Genomic DNA, 21,253 nt, shown 5'->3' on the forward strand with positions numbered 1-21,253 from the left:
TTTGTTCTGTCGCTGTTATGTTGCACTGCGGAGCTCTGTCACGAAAACAAATTCCTCGTATGTGTGAACATACCTGGCAATAAAGCTCATTCTGATTCTGATTCTGATTCTGATTCTAAATCCACTAGCCAATTTTCATTGGCGTTTTCTCTTAAACTCAGAGATGATTGGCCTCCCAAGTGAGACCCCATATGTCGTTCGACATAACTCGTAGTGACCGACAGATAGGGAACCATAGTTCAGTTCAGTTCAACCATAGTTTTTTTAATGACCAACAGTTGAAAACATTTGTTAAAAATTTTGAAAAATAATCAAAAACTAATCAAATGTAATTACATTTACATTACATTTAATCATTTAGCAGACGCTTTTATCCAAAGCGACTAACAAATGAGAACAATAGAAGCAGTCTGGTCAACAAGAGAACAACAACAGTATACAAGTACCATGACAAGTCTCAGTTAGTCTAGTATAGAACACATAGCCAGGTTTTTATTATTTTTTTTTTTTTTATAAATGAAAAGACAAGAAAAGAAAAAGTGCTGGTATTAGTTGGTTAAGTGCAGGCGAAAAAGATGAGTCTTTAGATGTTTCTTGAAAATGAGTAAAGACTCAGCTGTACGAATTGAGATTGGGAGGTCATTCCACCAGCTGGGCACAGTCCAGGAAAAGGTCCGTGAGAGTGATTTTGAACTTCTTTGGGATGGCACCACAAGGCGTCGTTCACTTACAGAGCGCAAACTTCTGGAGGGCACATAAGATTTAACCAGTGAGTTTAGGTATGTTGGTGCCGTGCCAGTGGTCGTCTTGTAGGCAAGCATCAGTACCTTGAATTTGATGCGAGCGGCTACTGGTAGCCAGTGTAACCTGATGAGGAGAGGAGTAACATGAGCTTTTTTTGGCTCATTGAAGACAACACTCGCTGCTGCATTCTGGATCAATTGCAGAGGCTTGACAGTACATGCAGGAAGACCCGCCAGGAGAGCATTACAATAGTCCAGTCTGGAGAGAACAAGAGCTTGGACAACAAGTTGGGTTCCTTGCTCTGACAGGAAGGGTCTAATCTTCCTAATGTTGTATAAGGCAAACCTGCAGGACTGGGTCGTTGTAGCAATGTGGTCTGTGAAGCTTAACTGATGATCCATCACAACTCCTAGGTTTCTGGCTGTCCTCGAAGGAGTAATGGTTGATGAGCCCAGCTGTATAGAGAAGTTGTGATGAAGCAATGGTTTAGCTGGAATCACCAGGAGTCCTGTCTTCGTAGGGTTAAACTGAAGGTGATGGTCATTCATCCAGCTAGAAATGTCACGCAGACAGGCTGAAATGCGAGCAGCTACCGTCGGGTCATCTGGCTGGAATAAGAAGTAGAGTTGGGTGTCATCAGCGTAGCAGTGATAAGAAAAGCCATGCTTCTGAATGACAGATCCTAATGATGTCATGTAGATGGAAAAGAGAAGTGGTCCAAGTACTGAGCCTTGAGGAACCCCAGTAGCAAGGTGGTGTGACTTTGAAACATCACCCCTCCAAGACACACTGAAGGATCTGTCAGAGAGGTAGGACTTAACCCACAGGAGTGCAGTTCCCGAGATGCCCATCTTTCTGAGGGTGGACAGGAGAATCTGGTGATTAACAGTGTCAAAAGCAGCAGACAGGTCCAGTAAGATGAGTACCGAGGATTTTGAAGCTGCTCTTGCTAGTCGCAGGGCTTCAGTATCCGAGAGCAGAGCAGTCACAGTTGAGTTGCCACTTTTGAAGCCAGATTGGTTGCTGTCCAGGAGGTTGTTCTGTACAAGGAACATAGAACATAATTACTTACATTACTTTAACAAAGTAATTGAAATAATTACACCACTTATTACATATTAAATAGGGCAACTTGTAATCTGTAACCTATTACACTTCCAAAGTAACCTTCCCAACACTATATATCAAAATCATATTTTAGTGTGGTTTTTAAGTCGGGAAAAGCTGCTTCCTGAATAATTCAGATGCTTTGAAAATCGTTTCGGAATCGTGATTCTCTTAATTTAAATCAATTGTGAGGAGCCTGAAAATTCTGCTGTCTGCTGCTGAATCATGTACATTAAGATCAGGATTGTGAATTAATGAAGTACTTGCTTTGATTTCATGTTGACTGTTCATCATTTATTCAGTTGCAGAGCGACATGAGCAGGAAGTGTAATGACTCTCCATTCCAGCTCCTGCCAAAGAGACAGTGACTTGTTATTGAAAACAGGTCAAGTCTCCGTCAGGTCTACGGTAACATGCTGCATGTCAGTCAGAATGAGTCATTATGTGTCCACTAACCAGCACTCTCTGTCAGCATGGACATTTACTGTCACCTGCCCATTTTATATTTGTCCTCACGCGCACCCTGGCAGCCTCGTGGCACACTCTTCAGCCCATACGGGCACGCAAACAAACACAACAATCAGTCACACACCTACACACCCCGAGATGTTGGAGATTCTGTCTCGTGGAGATAATATGTTCACCAGCCAATTTCTACCTCGCAGCCCCGCGCCGTCTGCCTGACTCAAACTGACACACTCCATCGTACATGCACGAAGCTGATTAAAATGACACTTTTCATTTTTTTTACTTTCACTTTTATATTTACTTTACCCTTTATTCTGTGTTTTTCTGATATCTGCTTAATATTAAAGCCACTGAGTGACAGGAGAGCGAAATAGTTTGATTAGAGCTTTGCATGCATATACAGTATGTTTGGATCGCGGGACAAAGACTGTGGGATCCCCATCATCACTATATACCTGCTGTCAGTCAAAGCATCAGGCTTTTCTTCTGGTGCACAGGACTGAGAGAGGGAGAAGAGGTGAATTTGCACGTGTGTGTGCGTTTATACCATAGGGAGTGGAATAGATTGGATCCATCTTGTCATGCCCACACAGGAGGTTCACGGAGGTGTGTGTGTGTGTTAAACTCAGAGACCTTGCATGCCTGAAGCAATATCCTTGATTTTTTATTTATTTTTTATTATTTTGTATTTATTTTTTTGAGTATGTGTTTGTGTGGCATTTTGGGGCGAGTTTTATCTAGGGATTGGAAGTTTTCCCAGGGTGCTTTGAGAGTTTTTTGGTCAACAGTCAAGACTGTGAGCTGATGTAATCAGATGGAGCTGGTCCTCAGGGTGCGGCGGTTCACTGTAGACTTTCATTTATATTCATAGCAGCAGAACTTGTGCACCTCGAATCAAAACACACACATCAAAGACGCACACACACACACTCCAAGGAGATCAGCGGCAATGAAAACAACAGTTTTACCTTCAATGAGAGGCTGATAGTGTGTGTGTCTGCTTCTGAAGGTGACATTCAAGGCCGGGGTGTTTTTACTTTCGCATTCCTCTTTCTTGGTCAGTCAGAAAGTTTTTAGATTGACGGAGTGTTGGAACACATAATCTGGCCACAAATCATATTGTAAATATTTTGCAGTAATAAAATGATAGGAATTGTCTCGGGATTGCAAAACTAAGGAAAGTTTATTTGTAGTCATGCCACCTGCGAATATACCCCTCCAACTAAACAAATCCAACTTTTAATTACATTTTCTCTTAAACTGCTGTTTATTCATAACCCAGTTCAATATCCAATAATATCCAAGTGAATATTATATTTTTTAAACATACATTTTTAATGTGTTTAATAATATTAATATTAATGCAATATTGCCACAAAAAAGAACTCTGAAGAGTCTTTATCAGCAGTGCTATTTCACCACAATATAAAATACGCAACAAGAGCGCACTGTCAAAACAAAATAATAGTTGTTGTTAATAATATTTATTGTTAATAATAATTAATTATTATTGGATATTGTTATTCAAGCCAAACCACATTGATTGAACCCCAAGGTGTTAACCCCTATCAAACCACTTGCAAAATAATATCATCATCATACATTTTTTATTGCCATTATTATTTTATATACACTTTATATAAAATGATACAATATAAATGTTATTATTATTATTTTTTTTCACTTTCGTGCCATATTTCTTTGGTTGAGTCCAAGACTCTTTATTCTCTTTGTGAACAAACCACTTGACCATGAGCTCCATACATGTTTGTAGTGTGTCGTCGTACACAACAGATGGAAAGAATGTTGTGCTTTCATTAAAGGACAGTGCATGCAGGCTATTGATTTATTTAATTAAACTGAACTAGCCTGCAGTGCAACTTTGATTGTATTTTGATTAATTGTGCAGCCCTTGTGTAGACATTAAACAAGCCTTCTGTAACATCAGGTGAAGATTGCTGTGAAGTGAGGTTGAGTTGCGTCAGGTTGATTGAGGTACAACTGTGTGTGTTTGTGTGTGTGTGTGTGTGTGTGTGTGTGTGTGTGTGTGTGTGTGCACGTGCGCTCCATGGGGACATACTTGCATGACTGTTTTCATTCACACAGCTTATTCAGGTAGCAGCTGTTCCCGGACAAAGAGAGGGAACGATGAAGCTCTGGGGGTTCTTAACCTCTGGTGAGCTTTCCTCTCACTGGGTTCGCTGACCATCTCACTGTCTTCTGGCCCTCCCAGCTTTTGTAGCTTGACTTCAAAGCGGCTTCTTATTGTGCAATTTATTTGCTTTTTGCTGGAATGGTGCCCATAGGGAGCAGCCTGTTTCATCCATACATATCCCTCGTGGGTATAAATGCAACACAAGGCCTAATAAATAATGGAACAGTGGGCAAATATCAGTTTCTTGTAAGAAGCATGTTCCAAAGGATGGCAACACAGTAGTTAATGAAACTGGCAGCTGTGGCCTTTAGGTGCAATATAGAATCTGTGTGTTTGTTTTTGTTTGTTCTTTTTTGCACAGTAATAGTGCTGTTTAAATTTTTATGTTTGACAGTTACTTTTCAAAAAGTCCTGAACATTTGTCCACCTCTAATACTCAAGGTTAGAAAAGAAAATGGCATGTACTGTCAACTTTGATAATTCAGGGACACATATTTTCCCCCCTTTAACCATAAGTAAGTAAAAGTAAAAAAGGTTTACACAATTAATCGAATTTCTAATTGTGATTACAATTATAGATGCCACAATTACGTAATCATTCAAAGTGGCAATTAATTGTTCAAAGTCCACTTATGTTATTCTGCATGCTTAAAGGGATAGTTCACCCCAAAACGTAAAGGTTATGTTTATCTGCTTACCCCCCGGGCATCCAAGATATAGGTGACTTTGTTTCCTCAATAGAACACAAACCAAGATATTTAACTCAAACCGTTGCAGTCTGTTAGTCATATAATGAAAGTGGATGGGAATCACAGCTAAAACATGAAAAAAAAACACAAACAAAACCAAATTAAACCCAGCAGCTAGTGATGATACATTGATGTGTAAAGACACATGTGTTAGAAACTTAATAGTATTTATATTTTTTTTACCTCTGATTCATGCAATGTCTGAACTGTTAGAACTTTCCTGAGGGCATTCTCAAACAGCAGGCACGTGAGGTGTATTCTTCTTCTTCTTGCTTTACATCTCAAATGGACAAATGACACTCTACCTACAATCTCAATTGGGAGTGTCAATGGTCCATTTGAGAGATAGGTGTCGGTAATGCATTTATAAGTCTGCAATCCGCCATAAAGCAAGCAAGAAGACGCCTCACAGGCTGTGTCAAGGACATGCAGTACAGTTCAGACAATTCAGGCATTTTTGTGCATCAGAGGTAAAAAAAAAATATATATATATATATATATATATATATATATATATATATATATATATATATATAAATACTCTTTAGTTTCTTGCACAGACCGATCATTTTGTGTCTTTACAAATCAGTGTATCGTCACGAGCCACAGGTTCTGTTCTGTAATTTGGTTTTGTTCGTGTATGTTTCCCATCCCCATGCATTATATGAGTAACAGACGGTTTGAGTTAAAAAGTTTGTGTTCTACTAAAGAAACAAAAAAAACCTACATCTTGGATGCCCTGGGGGTAAGCAGATAAACATCAAAATTTCATTTTTGGCCAAACCATCCTTTTAAGATGTGTTCTTTTCTTTCTGCATGTTATCTTAAGGGTTTTTCTCATTATTTAAATTTTAGTTTTAGTATAACATTAAAATACCATTCATATTTAACTTTTTTATAATTTAAAGAAGAAACCAATATGATGTATAGTTGACATTTGAGGTTTAATACTATAGAAAAGCACTAAAAGTTTTTCAGTTAGAGTGTTTTCAGCTAGTTTATATATATATAAATATGGCATGCAGTTGCATAAAACAATGGTCGAAACATCATTCAATGTAAATTGTGACAATAATAATTAGTAATCACAATTGCAATTTCAAGGGAATAATCGACAATTATGATTTTTGTCATAATCCTGCAGCCCTATATGTCCAAAATATATATATATTTTTGTTATTATACAATGCAAGAAAAAAGCCATGTTGTAAAATATGAAGTCACGTTGCAATATTGTAAAAGAAAAGTCACCTTTTTATTGTATTTTATTATTTATACTTCATTTTAATTACACTGATAAAAACCTGCCTTTTAAAATCTATTCAGTACACAGGGCTTAAAGGGGTCATATGGTGCGATTTAAATCTTTCCTTTCTCTTTGGAGTGTTACAAGCTCTTGGTGCATGAAAAAGATCTGTAAAGTTGCAAAGACTAAAGTCTCAAATCCAAAGAGATATTCTTTATAAAACTTAAGAGTCAACCACACCCCCCTAAAACAGCTACATTGTACATTGTACAAAGTACATTGACTGAACTGCTAAAAGACAATTGATGAGTCTCGTACTGCTGGTCTGGAAGACGGCATATGTTAAGGGGCGTAACATTTCCATCACATGCTTGAGGCATTTGGCCAGTCACACTCACTGGATAGCTGGCCAATCAAAACACATCTCACTTTTTCAGAATGATGAGCTTTTTAGAAATTGACGTGTTTCAGAAGGCGGGGCATAGAGGAGAAATAATAATGTGCATTATATGGAAAATATTTTGTTTTTTAACCTTACCATAAACACATTGCATTACACCAAATATACAAAATAATGTTCTTTTTAGCAGCATCAAATGACCAATTTAAAGTAATTCCCGAATTTCCAGCATGCAGCGTTTGACTGCGGAAAAAAATAATCCTCCATAAAAAATAAAAAAAAAAACACTTGTTGATTGACATCACTTTCGAGCCCATGAGTTTGCCTACCAATGGTATGAGAGGAGCAGCTTTCATTCTCAACCAAATTAACATTACTAGCCAATAAGAATGTTTTGCTCTTATAAACACGAGATGTGCATAATAGTATCCAATTACAGAGTTGCAGACATGATGAATGGAGAAGTGTGGCAAAAAGCTGCAAGACGGAATTAGTCAAAGATGTCCATCTAGGGCATATTCTAAAGCTGTAAAGCTTATTCTAAAGCTTTGTTAACAGCTCAGAGTAATCATGTTATCTCCATAAGAATGATATGATTGCCACAACAAATTCACCTGTATTTTTGAAAAGGTCCTGTTCACACATCTATTAATGGTAACTTACCATTTTTTTTACCAGTACTGTATGTGTGAATACACATGGGGCTAAACTCTTCCTCTCTATTTGAATTGCTTAACATCATCTGGAAAAACAGTGTGCATCATCTGACTAGATTTGTAACGTAAAGCATTTATAAACCTTTGCCAACACAGGAGGACATCAATCTATGTCTAAATATGCCATGTACTGTACATCGCAATTTAAAAATAAACATTTCTGCACTGGCCAAATATTAAAATGTAACAGATTTGAACATTGTTTAATCACGCTGTAAAGTGAAACGTCACAAGGCAGTTTTATTGCCTCATTAGTATATATAAATAGTCATACTAAAGCCCGGTTTTCACTTAGGTCTGTTTGTGTTACTAAAAAATATCAGATTACTCAGTTATCAAAATAATCAGTAGATTATATGATTACCAAAATAATCATTAGTTACAGCCCTAGATATTAGTTAAAATATTTCTAAATACAACTACATTGTTTTACTTTTTGTAATTAAAAAATAATTTGTCATTAAAATTTTGTAAAAATAGTATTAAAAGATTGTCACGTTCTAGTGAACCAAGTATTTGTATTTTTTCTCATCTGGTGAGTTAAGTGGATTGTCACACCCCTAGTGTCAATAAGCGGTGACATAGCTCATAATTTTCCAAGAGTATGACACAGCTTTCATTCTTCAGGTCAACCATATATTCATGAAAAGAAAATACGTTTGAATAAAGAAAGCAATAACTTTGCCATAGTATCCTTTCAAATGTTACAGTTGCCACAGTCATTGCATGCTTTGCATTGTGCTGCTCCACTCCACCCCACCCCCCGGAAAAAAGTTCAGGCTCAGGATTTTTTTTTTTGGCTTTAACCCCTGAGTACATATTTCACTGTAACTTAGTCCTAAATGAGAGGAAAGTTATTCCAAAATGAAGCTGTGCTCTAAAAGCCTTACTACACATTAGAGTAAGACAGATAATGGACAGCTGCTCCATCATGTCAATTAGAATGTGTCTTCTGCATATTGTGCACAACTACCATTCAATCACATGATGTACTGTCTCCCTTGACTTATCTGTGAAACCACAGCCATTTGATGTGGCTTCTATGCAGAGCAAAATCATAATACAGTAATGCACTCCAACAGACTTTCACGCATGTTGTCAAGCCTCCAGAGACCTTCCGCAGAGCACCTCAGCAGCATGACGACCACGTCTAGTTGTTTCATAAAACTGACAGCACTATCTGTTTAGTGTCGTCCTCAATTTCCAAGCATCTCTCATGCTGTCAGTTGAGTCAGCTCTCTTCTGCAGTCATTCTGCAATCGTGAGCTCACGAAGAAGATCAGTTGACTTACTCATGGCTTGATGGTCAGGGCCGTGCCTGAGGTCAGTACTTCTCATGGATCACATCAGCAGCATCTTCATACACTGAACACACGTTAGATCTCTGAGAGGCCCCTCGTAGACCGACAGTAGTTTAAAAAGCCAAACACATCGTGTAAAGCAGTTCTGGGTTTGGATGTTAAAATACGTGCACTCTGGTAAAGAGTACAATAATGTAAGGATAACAATCTTCCTGCAGGATCATTAGTGCAGAGTACCAACTCTGACTCACCATTCTCAAAATGATTATCAATTAATCAATAAAAAAAAACTGACTTCGAAATATTTTAACAGCAGTGGATATTAACCATACTTTAAAAATAATTGCTAATGTAAACACAGTTGGTTATGTCATTAAAATGAATTCAAAGATAAAAAATAAAAAAGCCAAGTCTGATTCATATTAAAGTATCACTGCATTAGAACTTCTAGTGGAAACAGAGTCAGTTGAAATTCACTCTAACCCTAAACTGAACATGTGACGCATATAAGCATTAGGTCAAAAAAGTATTATGGTTCTATTTTCAAAATGGATTGCTGAAGAAAGAGTTCCACATTTGCAGTGCTGCTGTCAGCACCAACTCAGCTGGTGCAGCTCAGTGAAATAAGTTTTGCAGCTCCTGTCGGTTATAGATTTCATTTTCTCAGTGTGCTTTTAAATCCGAGAAGAACTCCAGTCTGAAGACGCAGACTTACTCAGGCAAGACAGGGGAATACTTTTGTCATCTGTATCCCCGTCTGTTCTCTCACTCCTTCTCTTTCTTCCTGTTTCTCTATCCATGCTTTAGGAAGGTAATATTATTCATCACTTTGAAGAGGTGAATTATACATAGAGATTACATAAAGGGAGATGCATCATCTCATGAATTTCACATCTAACACATTTCCTCTTAATAATTAATGCTTATTTCGCAGACCGAAAATGAGTTTGTTGAAGATCTCCTCCAGATTTGATTAGCAAAAAAAAAAAAAAAAAGTGCAAACTGACACTAATGGTAATGCCTGTGCTGCCAGACATGAGAGCCATAACTGATCCAACCATCCCCATTCAACCACAGAAGACCAAAAATATCAAGATGTTTCCTCTACTGTCAAAGTGTTATTCTCCAGATGGATTCTGAATGAACTTGCAGTATGTAAATTAATGTTTTCATTATTTTAATTGTATTTATTTATTCCACTATTACTGTGGTTACTGTTGTTACTGTTAATTGAATATCCTCTGTTGACAAATAGTTGCCTTGTTAACACATTTGCAGCAAATGAAAACTTGTAAACATGCCGTTGAAATGGCTGAACATATTTAAATCCATGAGGTAACGACAAACTTTACAAGAATTCATTACAATATATTGTTTAAAACCTGTGAAACTAATTGGGTCAGAGATTTGAATAGGTTCGTCTGAACATAAATCCAGATTTTAATATTTGTTTTCTCACTATGGTGAAAATAATTTGTGATTCATCCTCCACTTTGTATTGAAACCATGCTTTAATCTCATTATGTTGACCATAATTGCTCCACTAGAAGAAAACCTGATGCTAAAATGCTTTTTAAAGGTTGAGTGATTTTTTTTCTTTTGTGATTGAATGCTAAATGTTTTAATGTGAGGAGAGCAATCCATTAGCCTTTAATTTCATTTCAATGGCTGTTGCTTACCTGTACTTGCTGCACTGTAAGTAAATGACCTGGACACTGGAATCTTGCTTAAAAAGAACTTGAGAAATATTTTTTAGCCTATAATCTTAGCCATGAATGCAACTATATTTTAAGGAAAAACATAGGCCTATATCTGTTTCACATGAAAGTCCCAATGTCACGTTGTGAGATGAAGTCACATTGCAGAATATAATGTAATAGTTTGAGATATAAAGTCACATAAAGAAAAAGTCACCTTTTATTTTATTTAAATATTTTTAAATTGCTCATAAATTTCAAACAATAACATAGAAATGTCAAGTTACACAATGAATAACATATTGAATTCCAATAATCTTTTCATTTTTACTTTAAGATGGAAACAGGATCTTTAATTTCTTGCTGCTTAAACTGTCTAAAACATGTCACTGGTAAAGCATCTAGAATAATACTAAAATATAGTGAAATATTTGCATTTATGTTGCAATTTCAGCTTTGAATTCAACGAACAGCATGCAGAGGTATAAAACATTATGCTAGAGAGTTTCTCCACAGCACTGCTTAGTGTGACAAGATGTCTCAGGTCATAACAGGCCACGTTTGTCAGCGAGCACTGCGATGAAATGGATGAAGAGAAAGTAGGAGGAATGGAGGACACGAGAAAGGTGAAAAGAACAATGAACGAGCGAGAGATAAGGCTGATTAGAGTATAGAGAGATAAGATGAGAAAAAATGAGTGTGGGACAATGACTAGATGACATCAGAGCAGCTGACAGCCTGAAGGAGTCAGCGTTTTCTTTTGACCCCTCCACACGAGAGTGATAATGTACCCTCAGATGTACAGTCAGGAGTTAGGGAAAAACTGAGTTGGCATTGATTCTGCGTAGATGAGATTGAGGGAGGGACAGAAGAGCTGGGGGCGGAGGTGAGGTGTTATGGTTGATTCTGCGAATGTCAGCGTTTTCCTGCAAGATTTTTATGTGTGTGTGTGTGTGTGTGTGAGTGTATGACTGTGCTTGTTTTCCCTTGGGACATCTCGTTCTTAATTTCCACCAGCACATCACAAAAATAACTTTCTCTGATCATTATCATATTTCTTAAACACAACTTGACATATTTGAATATTGCATATCGAGTGATCTCCATTGGAGCTAATCAGTCTCTGCAAAGTCTTGGAAGCACTGAAGCACTGATTATACTACATATGGGGTGTGGAGAGAAGCAGGCGGCTAGCCAAAAATTTCTCTAGCGCACACACAAAAGCAAGAAAGTGTTGAGAATATTTGGCATCTGTCACCAACTTTAAACTGTCTTCAGTTTATTTTATTCCAAGACAATTTTCTTGTCCTCTCACGCCTTGCTGTGCAATATCAAGATAAGTGTCACTTTCATGACACCGTATTGTGTTGCATTTGACATTTAGTTTCGCTTATGTGCCACCAGCTTCTGGTGACATATTCATATCTACGGCAAGTTTAGTATTCCTGTAGCAGTTTGGATTAAACTTGGTCCAACTAAACCTGTCTGGGCAAGGAGCCCAAACAAAGCACAGACTGTAGTCAGAGTGTCATTGGCAATAATGAGTGTATTTGTATGCTAAAGTCTCCTCTGTCAGCGAGAGTTATAGTTGAATGGATGTCGCAGGCTCTCGGCTGTCAGGACGTGTCATCCATGTATACATAAAGTGGTTGGGAGGTGTAATGTAGTGCCATGTTTTATTTTTTTATTCTCTTTTTCTCTCCCTCACAGCTCTTAATCTCCTTGGCTTGAATTGGCGACTGAAGCCTACTGAAGGGCATCTAGTGAACACTGGCCTCAGCATGAGTATTCCTGCCATTGGCGACATGGCAACAGTGCCCTCCGGAGGCAGAGGTAAAAGCAAAAAACTCTTGCCAAATTCTTAAATACAATCAATGTGAAATCCAAATGACCCAATGACATTAAATGCAAACCCCCTGATGACATGAAGCCCAAACTGTCTTGTTTACACTTGTCATATTTTATTATGCACAATTCATGAGTGCATGTTATTCTAGTGGGGGGAAGTTTTATAAGTCCCATCCTACTAATTTTTCTTGCTGAATATTTTACAAGCTGAACAATTTTATTTTTGTAATGTAATAACCTAAGTAACAACAGTATTGTTAAATTTAATCAATCGCATAATAGACTTGTTGTTCACTTGTATTGAGTCCCACCGTGCAATTTTATAGGTAAATATGTTTTCCCTCTTTGAAAACAGATTTTGTTGAGTAATATTATATCCATAACATCACAGCCTATGTTTATTAAGTCTAACTCATTTTACTCAGAAATATGCCACCATCATGAAAGTTAAATGTTTTACGATTGCAGTTTTGTATTGTCTTCAATTCTTTTCAGTGCCTCTTCTGCAGTTCTGCATGAGAAAGTAATGCAATGGCTATATTTCAAATTATAACTAGATTTATTCACTGTTGGTTTGTTATAACACATGTTAGTCTCTGTCAGCCTGAGGCTTTGTAAGAATCATCTGAGTCCAACCAGTGATTGTCCTGTACTGTATATTGAGAGAGTACATTAGTGTAAAATTAGTCTAGTGTGCCTTTTTCTAATGACAACCTTTGGAAAAAAGGGTTATTTCAATGAGACTTTTTGGATCTCAGTGGACTTTAGTTAATGGTTCAAAGCACTGGCTAACTCTCAGTGGCTCCAACACAAAATAATCTCCCCGTTTGTTGTGTATTCACCTCCAATTTTTCATTATCAGTGTCAACACGTTCAGAAGATAATGACTGCCTCTGACCTTTAGAGAGTGCCGGTATTGACGTTCTCCACACAGAGTACAGCTTTTTCTCGCTTTAGATGGGTCTAAAAGAGTTGGTCTTTATGAGAGAGAACACATAGATGCAAATCTAGGTTAAACGGGGGAGAATGTGTGTTCACAGTCCTATTTGTTTTGGGCTGTAATAGACAACATAGGCTCATTGGAAAAAAACGTGCCTCCAAAACTCCAAAAACATACATATACAAACAATTCACCAGTTTCCAATTACTTGCATAATTATATGTTATGAACACAAAATACATTTACCTAATACATTTTGGCATTTACATCACCAGCTCCTCATGCATGGCTTTTCTGATGTAGTAAACTTGCTTGGTAGCTCACCTGGTACAGATACGTGATCATGTGAGTCCAGTGAAACTGGAGTCACAATTTAGAATCAAATATGTGTAGAATCTAAAACATTTATCTCATGTTTGCTTTTGTTTGTAGGTAGTTCAATATTTTCAAATGTGATTTCAAAGGCATTTTGCGCCACACGGACATTACATTTCCAAACTGCTGCAATATGTACAATAACCAGTGTAATAAAACCTTGTCACCTTCACATTCACTTGTTTCAGATAAAACTGAACATGCTTTTAGCATCACTCACTGGACATTTCACTTTGAAAATGTTTCAAAATGTGTAATATTATTGTCACAACAGGTACATTTTTCCAGTGAGTCTGGGTTGGTAATGGAAGGACTCCTGTCTGATACTGGATGAACATAATGTGGGAGGAAGGTCATCATGTGCAACGGCTTTAGAGTGCATGTACTCAGTATCTCTTTCTCTGTTTTTCTGAAGTGTTTTTCCCCTTAGCTTTGATGGAAAGTTTCTGAAGAAGGGCTAGCTGTTCTACAGAGAGACATGCACACAAACATGTGTGTTATAGTGTGCTGTCAGTGGGGGAGGAGCCATTTGAATGTTGTTATGTGAATCTACAAGGCCCTTTCAAATGACCCATGTCAGGACTTCAGTGAACCTCTCAACACAAGCACCATGTTTCTTTTTGACCTTGACATGAAAAGCACGTCTGATAGCATCACAGAAGACCAATTTTATGGATGTATGTATGTGTATATATACAGTATATATATATATATATATATATATATATATATATATATATATATATATATATATATATGTATAGCTTGACAGTTAGAGATACTGAAAGTAAGCAAGAGAACTATAAAAATACATTGCTGAAACCTTGAGGTTTCTTTGATGCTACTAAGCCTTTGCGGTTGCTGTGAAGAGACTGATTCTTCACCTTTGTTTTCTACATAAAGCGACATTTGCAGGCCATTTGACATCTGTAATGTGACTTTTGAGTGAAACAAGATATTAAGCTGGAAAATAATGTGTAAAACTTAATTTCATCCACTGGGAATCAATTGGATTGAGAAAAGTGGGCATTGCATACCAGAATTAGTTTCATATGGACTTTGAACATTTTTTGAAAAAAGTTTATGCTTCATTTTCCAATCCGATGGATGCCATCCACTAAAAGTCACTTAATTAATTCAGGATGTGATGTTAAATGCGTACCAAACTGATTACATTTGACCCTTACCCATATCATTTTATATGGCATTCCTCTTCAATATGGCTTTTTGTACAATAACATACTGTACACTCTACATCGCTCTGGAATATCTCCCTCTTTACTTTATCCCAGAAGATTCTGACTTTATTAGTGTATTTGTTTATATACATATTTATTTATTTCAGTAGAATAAGATCTAAGGAACACTTTTATTGTGGAATTATTCAGAATATTTGTTACTCAGATGCCTGAGTACTATAGCCATTTTGAGCAGTAGATAAAAAAGTATAGAAACGCTAAGGATAAAAGTGCTTGTATGTACCTAATCCGCCATATTTTGGGGACAGATTTGTGGCCAGAAATGAGTTACATCTGACAGACCACCTTCTGGGGAAATTCTAATAAAAATAAAGTAAAAGGATGTGCCGTCAGGGATTTACTATACAGTTATGTTATTTTAGACAATTCTAAGAGTTATTGTAGGTTTTAGGTTGCAGGATCTAAGGTGACTGACCTAGTCATACCTATACTAAACAAAAAAAGTCCAGATATATCAGGACTTATGTGCGAGTATTCATTCGTGAAAGGAAAGCACCTTTTTCACTGGCTCTGATGTCAGTAGTTCTGGCTGGTTGAGAACTTGAGGAGTGTGAACTTCTGCTCCAGAGTACAAGACTCTTCTTATGCGCCCTCTCTAGGGTACTTTCTCTCTCCCTTTTTTCTGCTTCTCAATTTCTCTCTTTATCTCGCTTTTTCCATCTCTCTCTCTTGCTCTCACAGTGTGGTGCTCTCGTTCAGTGCAGAGCCGTCCATCCATGTTCCTTGTTAATGAGGGAGGTTGGTGTGGACTCCCACTGGTTACCAGACCGGACTGCTTTAACCAACCTGTCACTCAGACCTGACACTTCATGCGTGTGCGCATGTTCTCCTGCAAAAAGAAGGCTTGATCCATTTACGGAAAGAGGTTGCTCGCGCTTGCTCAATTCAATTCCTCTCTCTCCATAACTCGTTTAAATGCAGACAGAGGTTTTAGCAAGCAGGGAAACCGATTGTCTCTGCTTATCAGGGCACATCAAACATTGAGAAAGCATACTAGACTGACAGCTAACACCAAGCCCACTCGTGTTGCAATGGCCCCTCAGACTCAAAAGTGTGTATTTGTGTGTATGTTGCCTCCGATACAATCAAGGCCCATTTTCTGGGTTATTTTCTGATTGGAGTGGCTGCAATCTATCTGTGCTGTCAACACAGCAACAGTTTTCTCTCTAGAGGACAGACTTAGCAGGTGTATTGGGAAGTGTGTGTGTGTGGCCGGTGCTGTCATGCAGAGGTATCATGATCTCAAGGGAGAAGACAGGGTTTGATTTAGGGTTGATGACTTTGGCAGCCCACACCGCATGCTCATTAGCACAGATCTGTGTCGCAGTGGAATAATATATGTGGATTTTTCTTTGTACATACTGCAAATATTTTCACATGGAGCGGAGGATACTTGATCCAAAGATCCAAATCTTGTTTCTTCTCTTGGCGTCCATCTCAGGGCCGTGGGTGTTGAAGAACAGCAGTATAAATAGCGGGGAGCTGGAGCTGGGTCAGCGTGTCAGTCAGGATGTTCCTCCAGGCGTCTTCTGGAGGTCTCTGCTTCACCTGCGCCAGCCACACTTTCTCAAGTTCAACATCTCCCTGGGCAAGGACGCGCTGTTTGGGGTCTACATGCGGAAAGGCCTGCCTCCTTCACATGCTCAGGTGGGCAAATCGCCTCGTGTCTTGTTTCTTTATTTAAAGGAGCCAGGTTCACCTATAATTTTGATTGAGAATCCAATTTTTAAATATTACAAAACATGTTTTTTAATGACTTTCAGTTTTTGTTTTGTTTGGGTAGGCTCACAAAAAACTGAAAAATATGTCATCATTTATTCACCCTTATGCTGTTCCACACTTATAAGGCTTGTGTTCATTTTAAAAAGATGTGAGGGCTTTTTGTCCATCCTTTGAAAACCCATTCCACAAAAAACATTCACTATTCAAAAAAGTACATTAAGACATATGAATGCAATCTTTAAGAATTGAGCAGTTTAATCCAGGTTTCCTGAAGAGATGCAATTACTTAATATGGTGACTTAAGTTAGGCTTTTATTCACATATAAACATCAGTTAACGCACATACATAGAGCTAATCAAATATAGTTAACAGTAGCTCAAACATACTTTAATAGATCTTGCGCATTTGAGCTTCTATTTACCACATTTGATGTGCTGTATGTATGTGTATAGATATTTATATTTAAAAAAAAAAAAATCTGTTCATATAAAGCAATGATGTCTCTTTAGAAGATTTCGATTGTTTATAGACATTTGAATCGTGAAAGTTGTGGTGGACTGGACTTTCAATGGAGGAACAGAAGTTTCTCAGGTTTCATTCAAATGTCCTAATTTGTCACCCTGTGTCTTTTTTTGAAAGCTAAATTTAAGAGGCATTTCCACTGATGTATGATTTGTTAGGATTGGACAATATTTGGTCGAGATACAACTATTTGAAAATCTTGAATCTGAGGTTGCAAAAAAATCTAAATATTGAGAAAATCACCTTTAAAGTTGTCCAACTGAAGCTCTTAGCAATGCATATTACTAATAAAAAACTATGTTTTTATATATTTATGGAACATGATCTTTACTTAATATCCTAATGATTTTGCCATAAAGGAAAAATCTGTAATTTTGACCCATACAATGTATTTTTGGCTATTGCTACAAATATACCCCAGCGACTTAAGACTGGTTTTGTGATCCAGGGTCACATTTGTGTTTGAAAGGTAAACAAAAGCCTTATGGGTTTGGAACAACATGAGAGTGAGTAAATGATGACAGAATTTTCATTTTGGGGTGAGTTGAGTTCTTAATTGACTTTTTTAGAACTAGAAGCAGAATCTAAATCAGAATCATAAAAATACTGATGATTTCTATTCTTATTAATGTAAAAAAGTCAGTGATGTTTGTAGATTAAATACACTCAAAGAAATGTGTCTGTGTAAATACAGCCCAATGTTCCATGTTAATATTAGGGAATTGCATTGTGTTATGTTTTAGGGTTGAAGGAAATGTCCATAAACTTAAAGGGGAAGGTTTTTTCTTATGGTGTTGTCTTAATTTGTGTTTCATGAGCATGTTGATATCTACATTAACTCTAATGATTAACACTGTTATGTCCAGACAAATGCTAACATGGTCAACATATATTGGAAATTGGGGTTGGTTTCCATTTGTTGGGACAATGTGTGAGCTACAGTAGCCTTTAGGGGGCAAGGAAATCTGGTTCCCTATGATGTTCCCCCTTAAAAAGACAGGTTTTTGTTAATTACCATGAAGAGACCATCTGTGCAGACAGGCTTTTTTGTTTGCAACTTTTTTTTATGAATTGTAAATGATTTCCAAATTATCGCTGCATATTTGTCTGCAGAGTTCTTACACTTGTCTTGTCACATTCCAGAGTTGTTATCTCTTCTAAATTTTAATTTAATTTGACTATTTTGATTGTCATTACAGTTTTTAGTGAAGGTGATGTCCCGCAGCTACTTGCCTCGCTGATTGTCCTCACTTCTCTCTCTCTCTCTTTCTCTTCAGTATGACTTCATGGAAAGGCTGGATGGGAAAGAGAAGTGGAGCGTTATCGAGTCTCCTCGCGAGCGCCGTAGTATTCAGACCGTTGTTCAGAATGAGGCGATCTTTGTGCAGTATCTGGACCTCGGCACCTGGCACCTGGCCTTCTACAACGACGGCAAAGAGAAAGAGCCCGTCTCATTCAGTACTGTGGCTCTAGGTAGACACCTCCAGCTTTTATTTACATGCTACAGTCAACCTTTAAAAGGAAGATGATATATAGAAACTATTTAGAAGATGTGTTTCACTGCAAGCCGCTTGCACAGTATACATGATCTACCCTTAACCTCATTTTAGATTTCAGTTTGAATGTGAGCAGTTGAACAGTTCTCTTTTGGTTACAGAAGGAATAGCTGTATTTCTAAAAGTAAACACTGAAATATGTTTTTTTCAGGCAGTTTCTCTACAACGGTTGTTATGGTGATGACTTGTGCATGAACACAATGCCAACTTCGAGACGTTTTTCTATAATAGTTGAGAGGAGCTGTCACAGCAAAGCGGAAATTTGGCCTCATGTCTGTCATGACATCAGGCAGTGGTGCAGAACTTATGAAGCGTATAGGAGGTCTTGCTGTGTTTAACATATTCATGTACTTTATATATTGTGTGTTTAAATATTCATGCATAAACTTCACTCATTCAATATTCAGAACAACTGGCGTATGCTTCAATAAATGGACAAGAATGAGTAAAAAACAGAAATTGTTTTCCAAATAAAATAATAATAAAACATTTTAAAAATCTGTTTTAAAAATGAAATACAAATGTGGTTTGATGAGATTTTTAATTATTTTATATATTTCATAGACTTTTAAAATCTTTTTTTATTTTTTATAAATGTATCAAACATGACTTTTACACTGGAAAAAAAGTGTCAGTTTCTTAAAAAAATTTAAGCTGGACAACACTAATAAAAACAACATTGATTTTAACATGAAAAATTATAAGAAATTATGAAAAAATAATAAAAGGGTCCCTTTATATTAGGTGACTTTAAATACTATGTACTTAAAATAATAAAATGTTAGGTACAATATACGTATTGTATTCATGTTGACTTGCAGAACACTTTTGCTGTTATTGAGGTGGGATATGGGTAAAGTTAGGGGTGTAATTATTGGTGTAACTGAAATTAATTACAGATGTAATTATAGGACAGTATTTTCAAATATAAGTGCAATTTAATAGCATTTATGTACACAATGAGTGCATAGTATCAAAATGTTAATTTAGATTTATTCATATTAAGTACATATGGACCTTTAATATAAAAAACTTATTTCTCTCTCTCTCTCTCTCTCTAAGTATGAAATGTCACAAAAAAAACAATATTTTTTTGCTGCCTGTCTGCTGTCTGAATAAATCCATAGAGATCAAGTGCTAAAAGTGTTCGGGCACTTAAGCCACTTACAATGAATGGATGCCATTGCATTAGATAACAGAGTATCAAATCAAGTGGCATTTATCTTAAAGAAAGACAGCACAGGCACACTTTTCAACACATTTAAAAAAAGAAGTGTGTTTGGTTTAAAAAAAAAAAAAGACTAAAATGTACAGTATTTACACACTTTCTGGTTGTCAGGCATTAAACATTTTAAGAAATGCACCTGCAGTTGCTCTCATAGAACACCTGTTTGAACTTGAGAAGAACCAATTTCATACATACACTCAAAATCACCTTGAGATCAGTTGTTTACAATTCACTGCAAAAATGTTTCAGAAAAGTGAAATTAGCTTGGAGAAAAGCTTGTTTGCAGATGGCATTTTGATATTTATCTAATGCAGTGACATTCATACATTTTTAAGTGTGGCTTAAGTGTCAAGTTATTTTCTGGGTCCACTATATTCATAACAGTATGTATGATTAACTATTCAGTTATTCAGAAATACACACACACACACACACACACTGTGCTCTTAAATCTGATCACATACTGTATGGATGTCTGCGCAACTTGTTCAGGTGATGGCTACTGTTGATATGAAAAGCATTGTTTATTTTAGCATTTAGTGCAGTCTTAGTGGATTATTTACCATAAGGCTTTGCGGAAATGTGTCACAGTAATTCACACATTGTTACTGAATCAATACCGATGGCTGACTTGTTTTTTTTGTCAGGCAGCAGCGTTTAAAGTCTTCTGAATTTGTGAACGTTACATTCCACTGTCCCACATTAATAACTGAGGGTTGTAAAATACGCGTGTCTTATGTTTCGTCTCAGATTCGGTGGAAGAGTGCCCTCAGAATTGCCATGGCAACGGAGAGTGCATGTCAGGAGCGTGTCATTGCTTCCCAGGGTTCCACGGCACGGACTGCTCCAAAGGTACCGTTTACTGTCACACTGCCGAAATGTTTATGAAAAATACTGCTTCACTTTGCAGCATTTGTCAAAACATTATCGTAGTCATAGAGAAAAGATGTATTGTGTAATAACATTTTGTTCACTAAATCAGAACACCTTACTTTCACATTTGTAATTGCAAGAGATTTACCTGTAATTTGTGATTCTTCTGACAAAAACATTAATTATTCAGCATAGGAATAACATTATATTATATTATATTATATTATATTATATTATATTATATTATATTATATTATATTATATTATATTATATTATATTATATTATATTATATTATATTATATTATATTTAGCCTATTTTAGAACTATTAGGTTGTTGTTTGTTT

The 21,253-nt window shown here is 36.8% G+C and overlaps 1 protein-coding gene across 1 annotated transcript in view; it reads left to right on the forward strand.

The window, feature by feature from the left end:
* The window catches only part of LOC132117355 (teneurin-2-like), a 154,269-nt gene that overhangs the window by 104,370 nt on the left and 28,646 nt on the right, over positions 1-21,253 (forward strand). The window contains exons 5-8 of the mRNA XM_059526599.1: positions 12,294-12,416; positions 16,447-16,652; positions 18,528-18,723; positions 20,785-20,886. Of these exons, the coding sequence (XP_059382582.1) occupies positions 12,294-12,416; positions 16,447-16,652; positions 18,528-18,723; positions 20,785-20,886 (627 nt within the window). The remainder of the gene's footprint in view (positions 1-12,293; positions 12,417-16,446; positions 16,653-18,527; positions 18,724-20,784; positions 20,887-21,253) is intronic.

Source organism: Carassius carassius, chromosome 36, assembly GCF_963082965.1.
Source record: "Carassius carassius chromosome 36, fCarCar2.1, whole genome shotgun sequence".
In the NCBI taxonomy this organism is placed as follows: domain Eukaryota; kingdom Metazoa; phylum Chordata; class Actinopteri; order Cypriniformes; family Cyprinidae; genus Carassius; species Carassius carassius.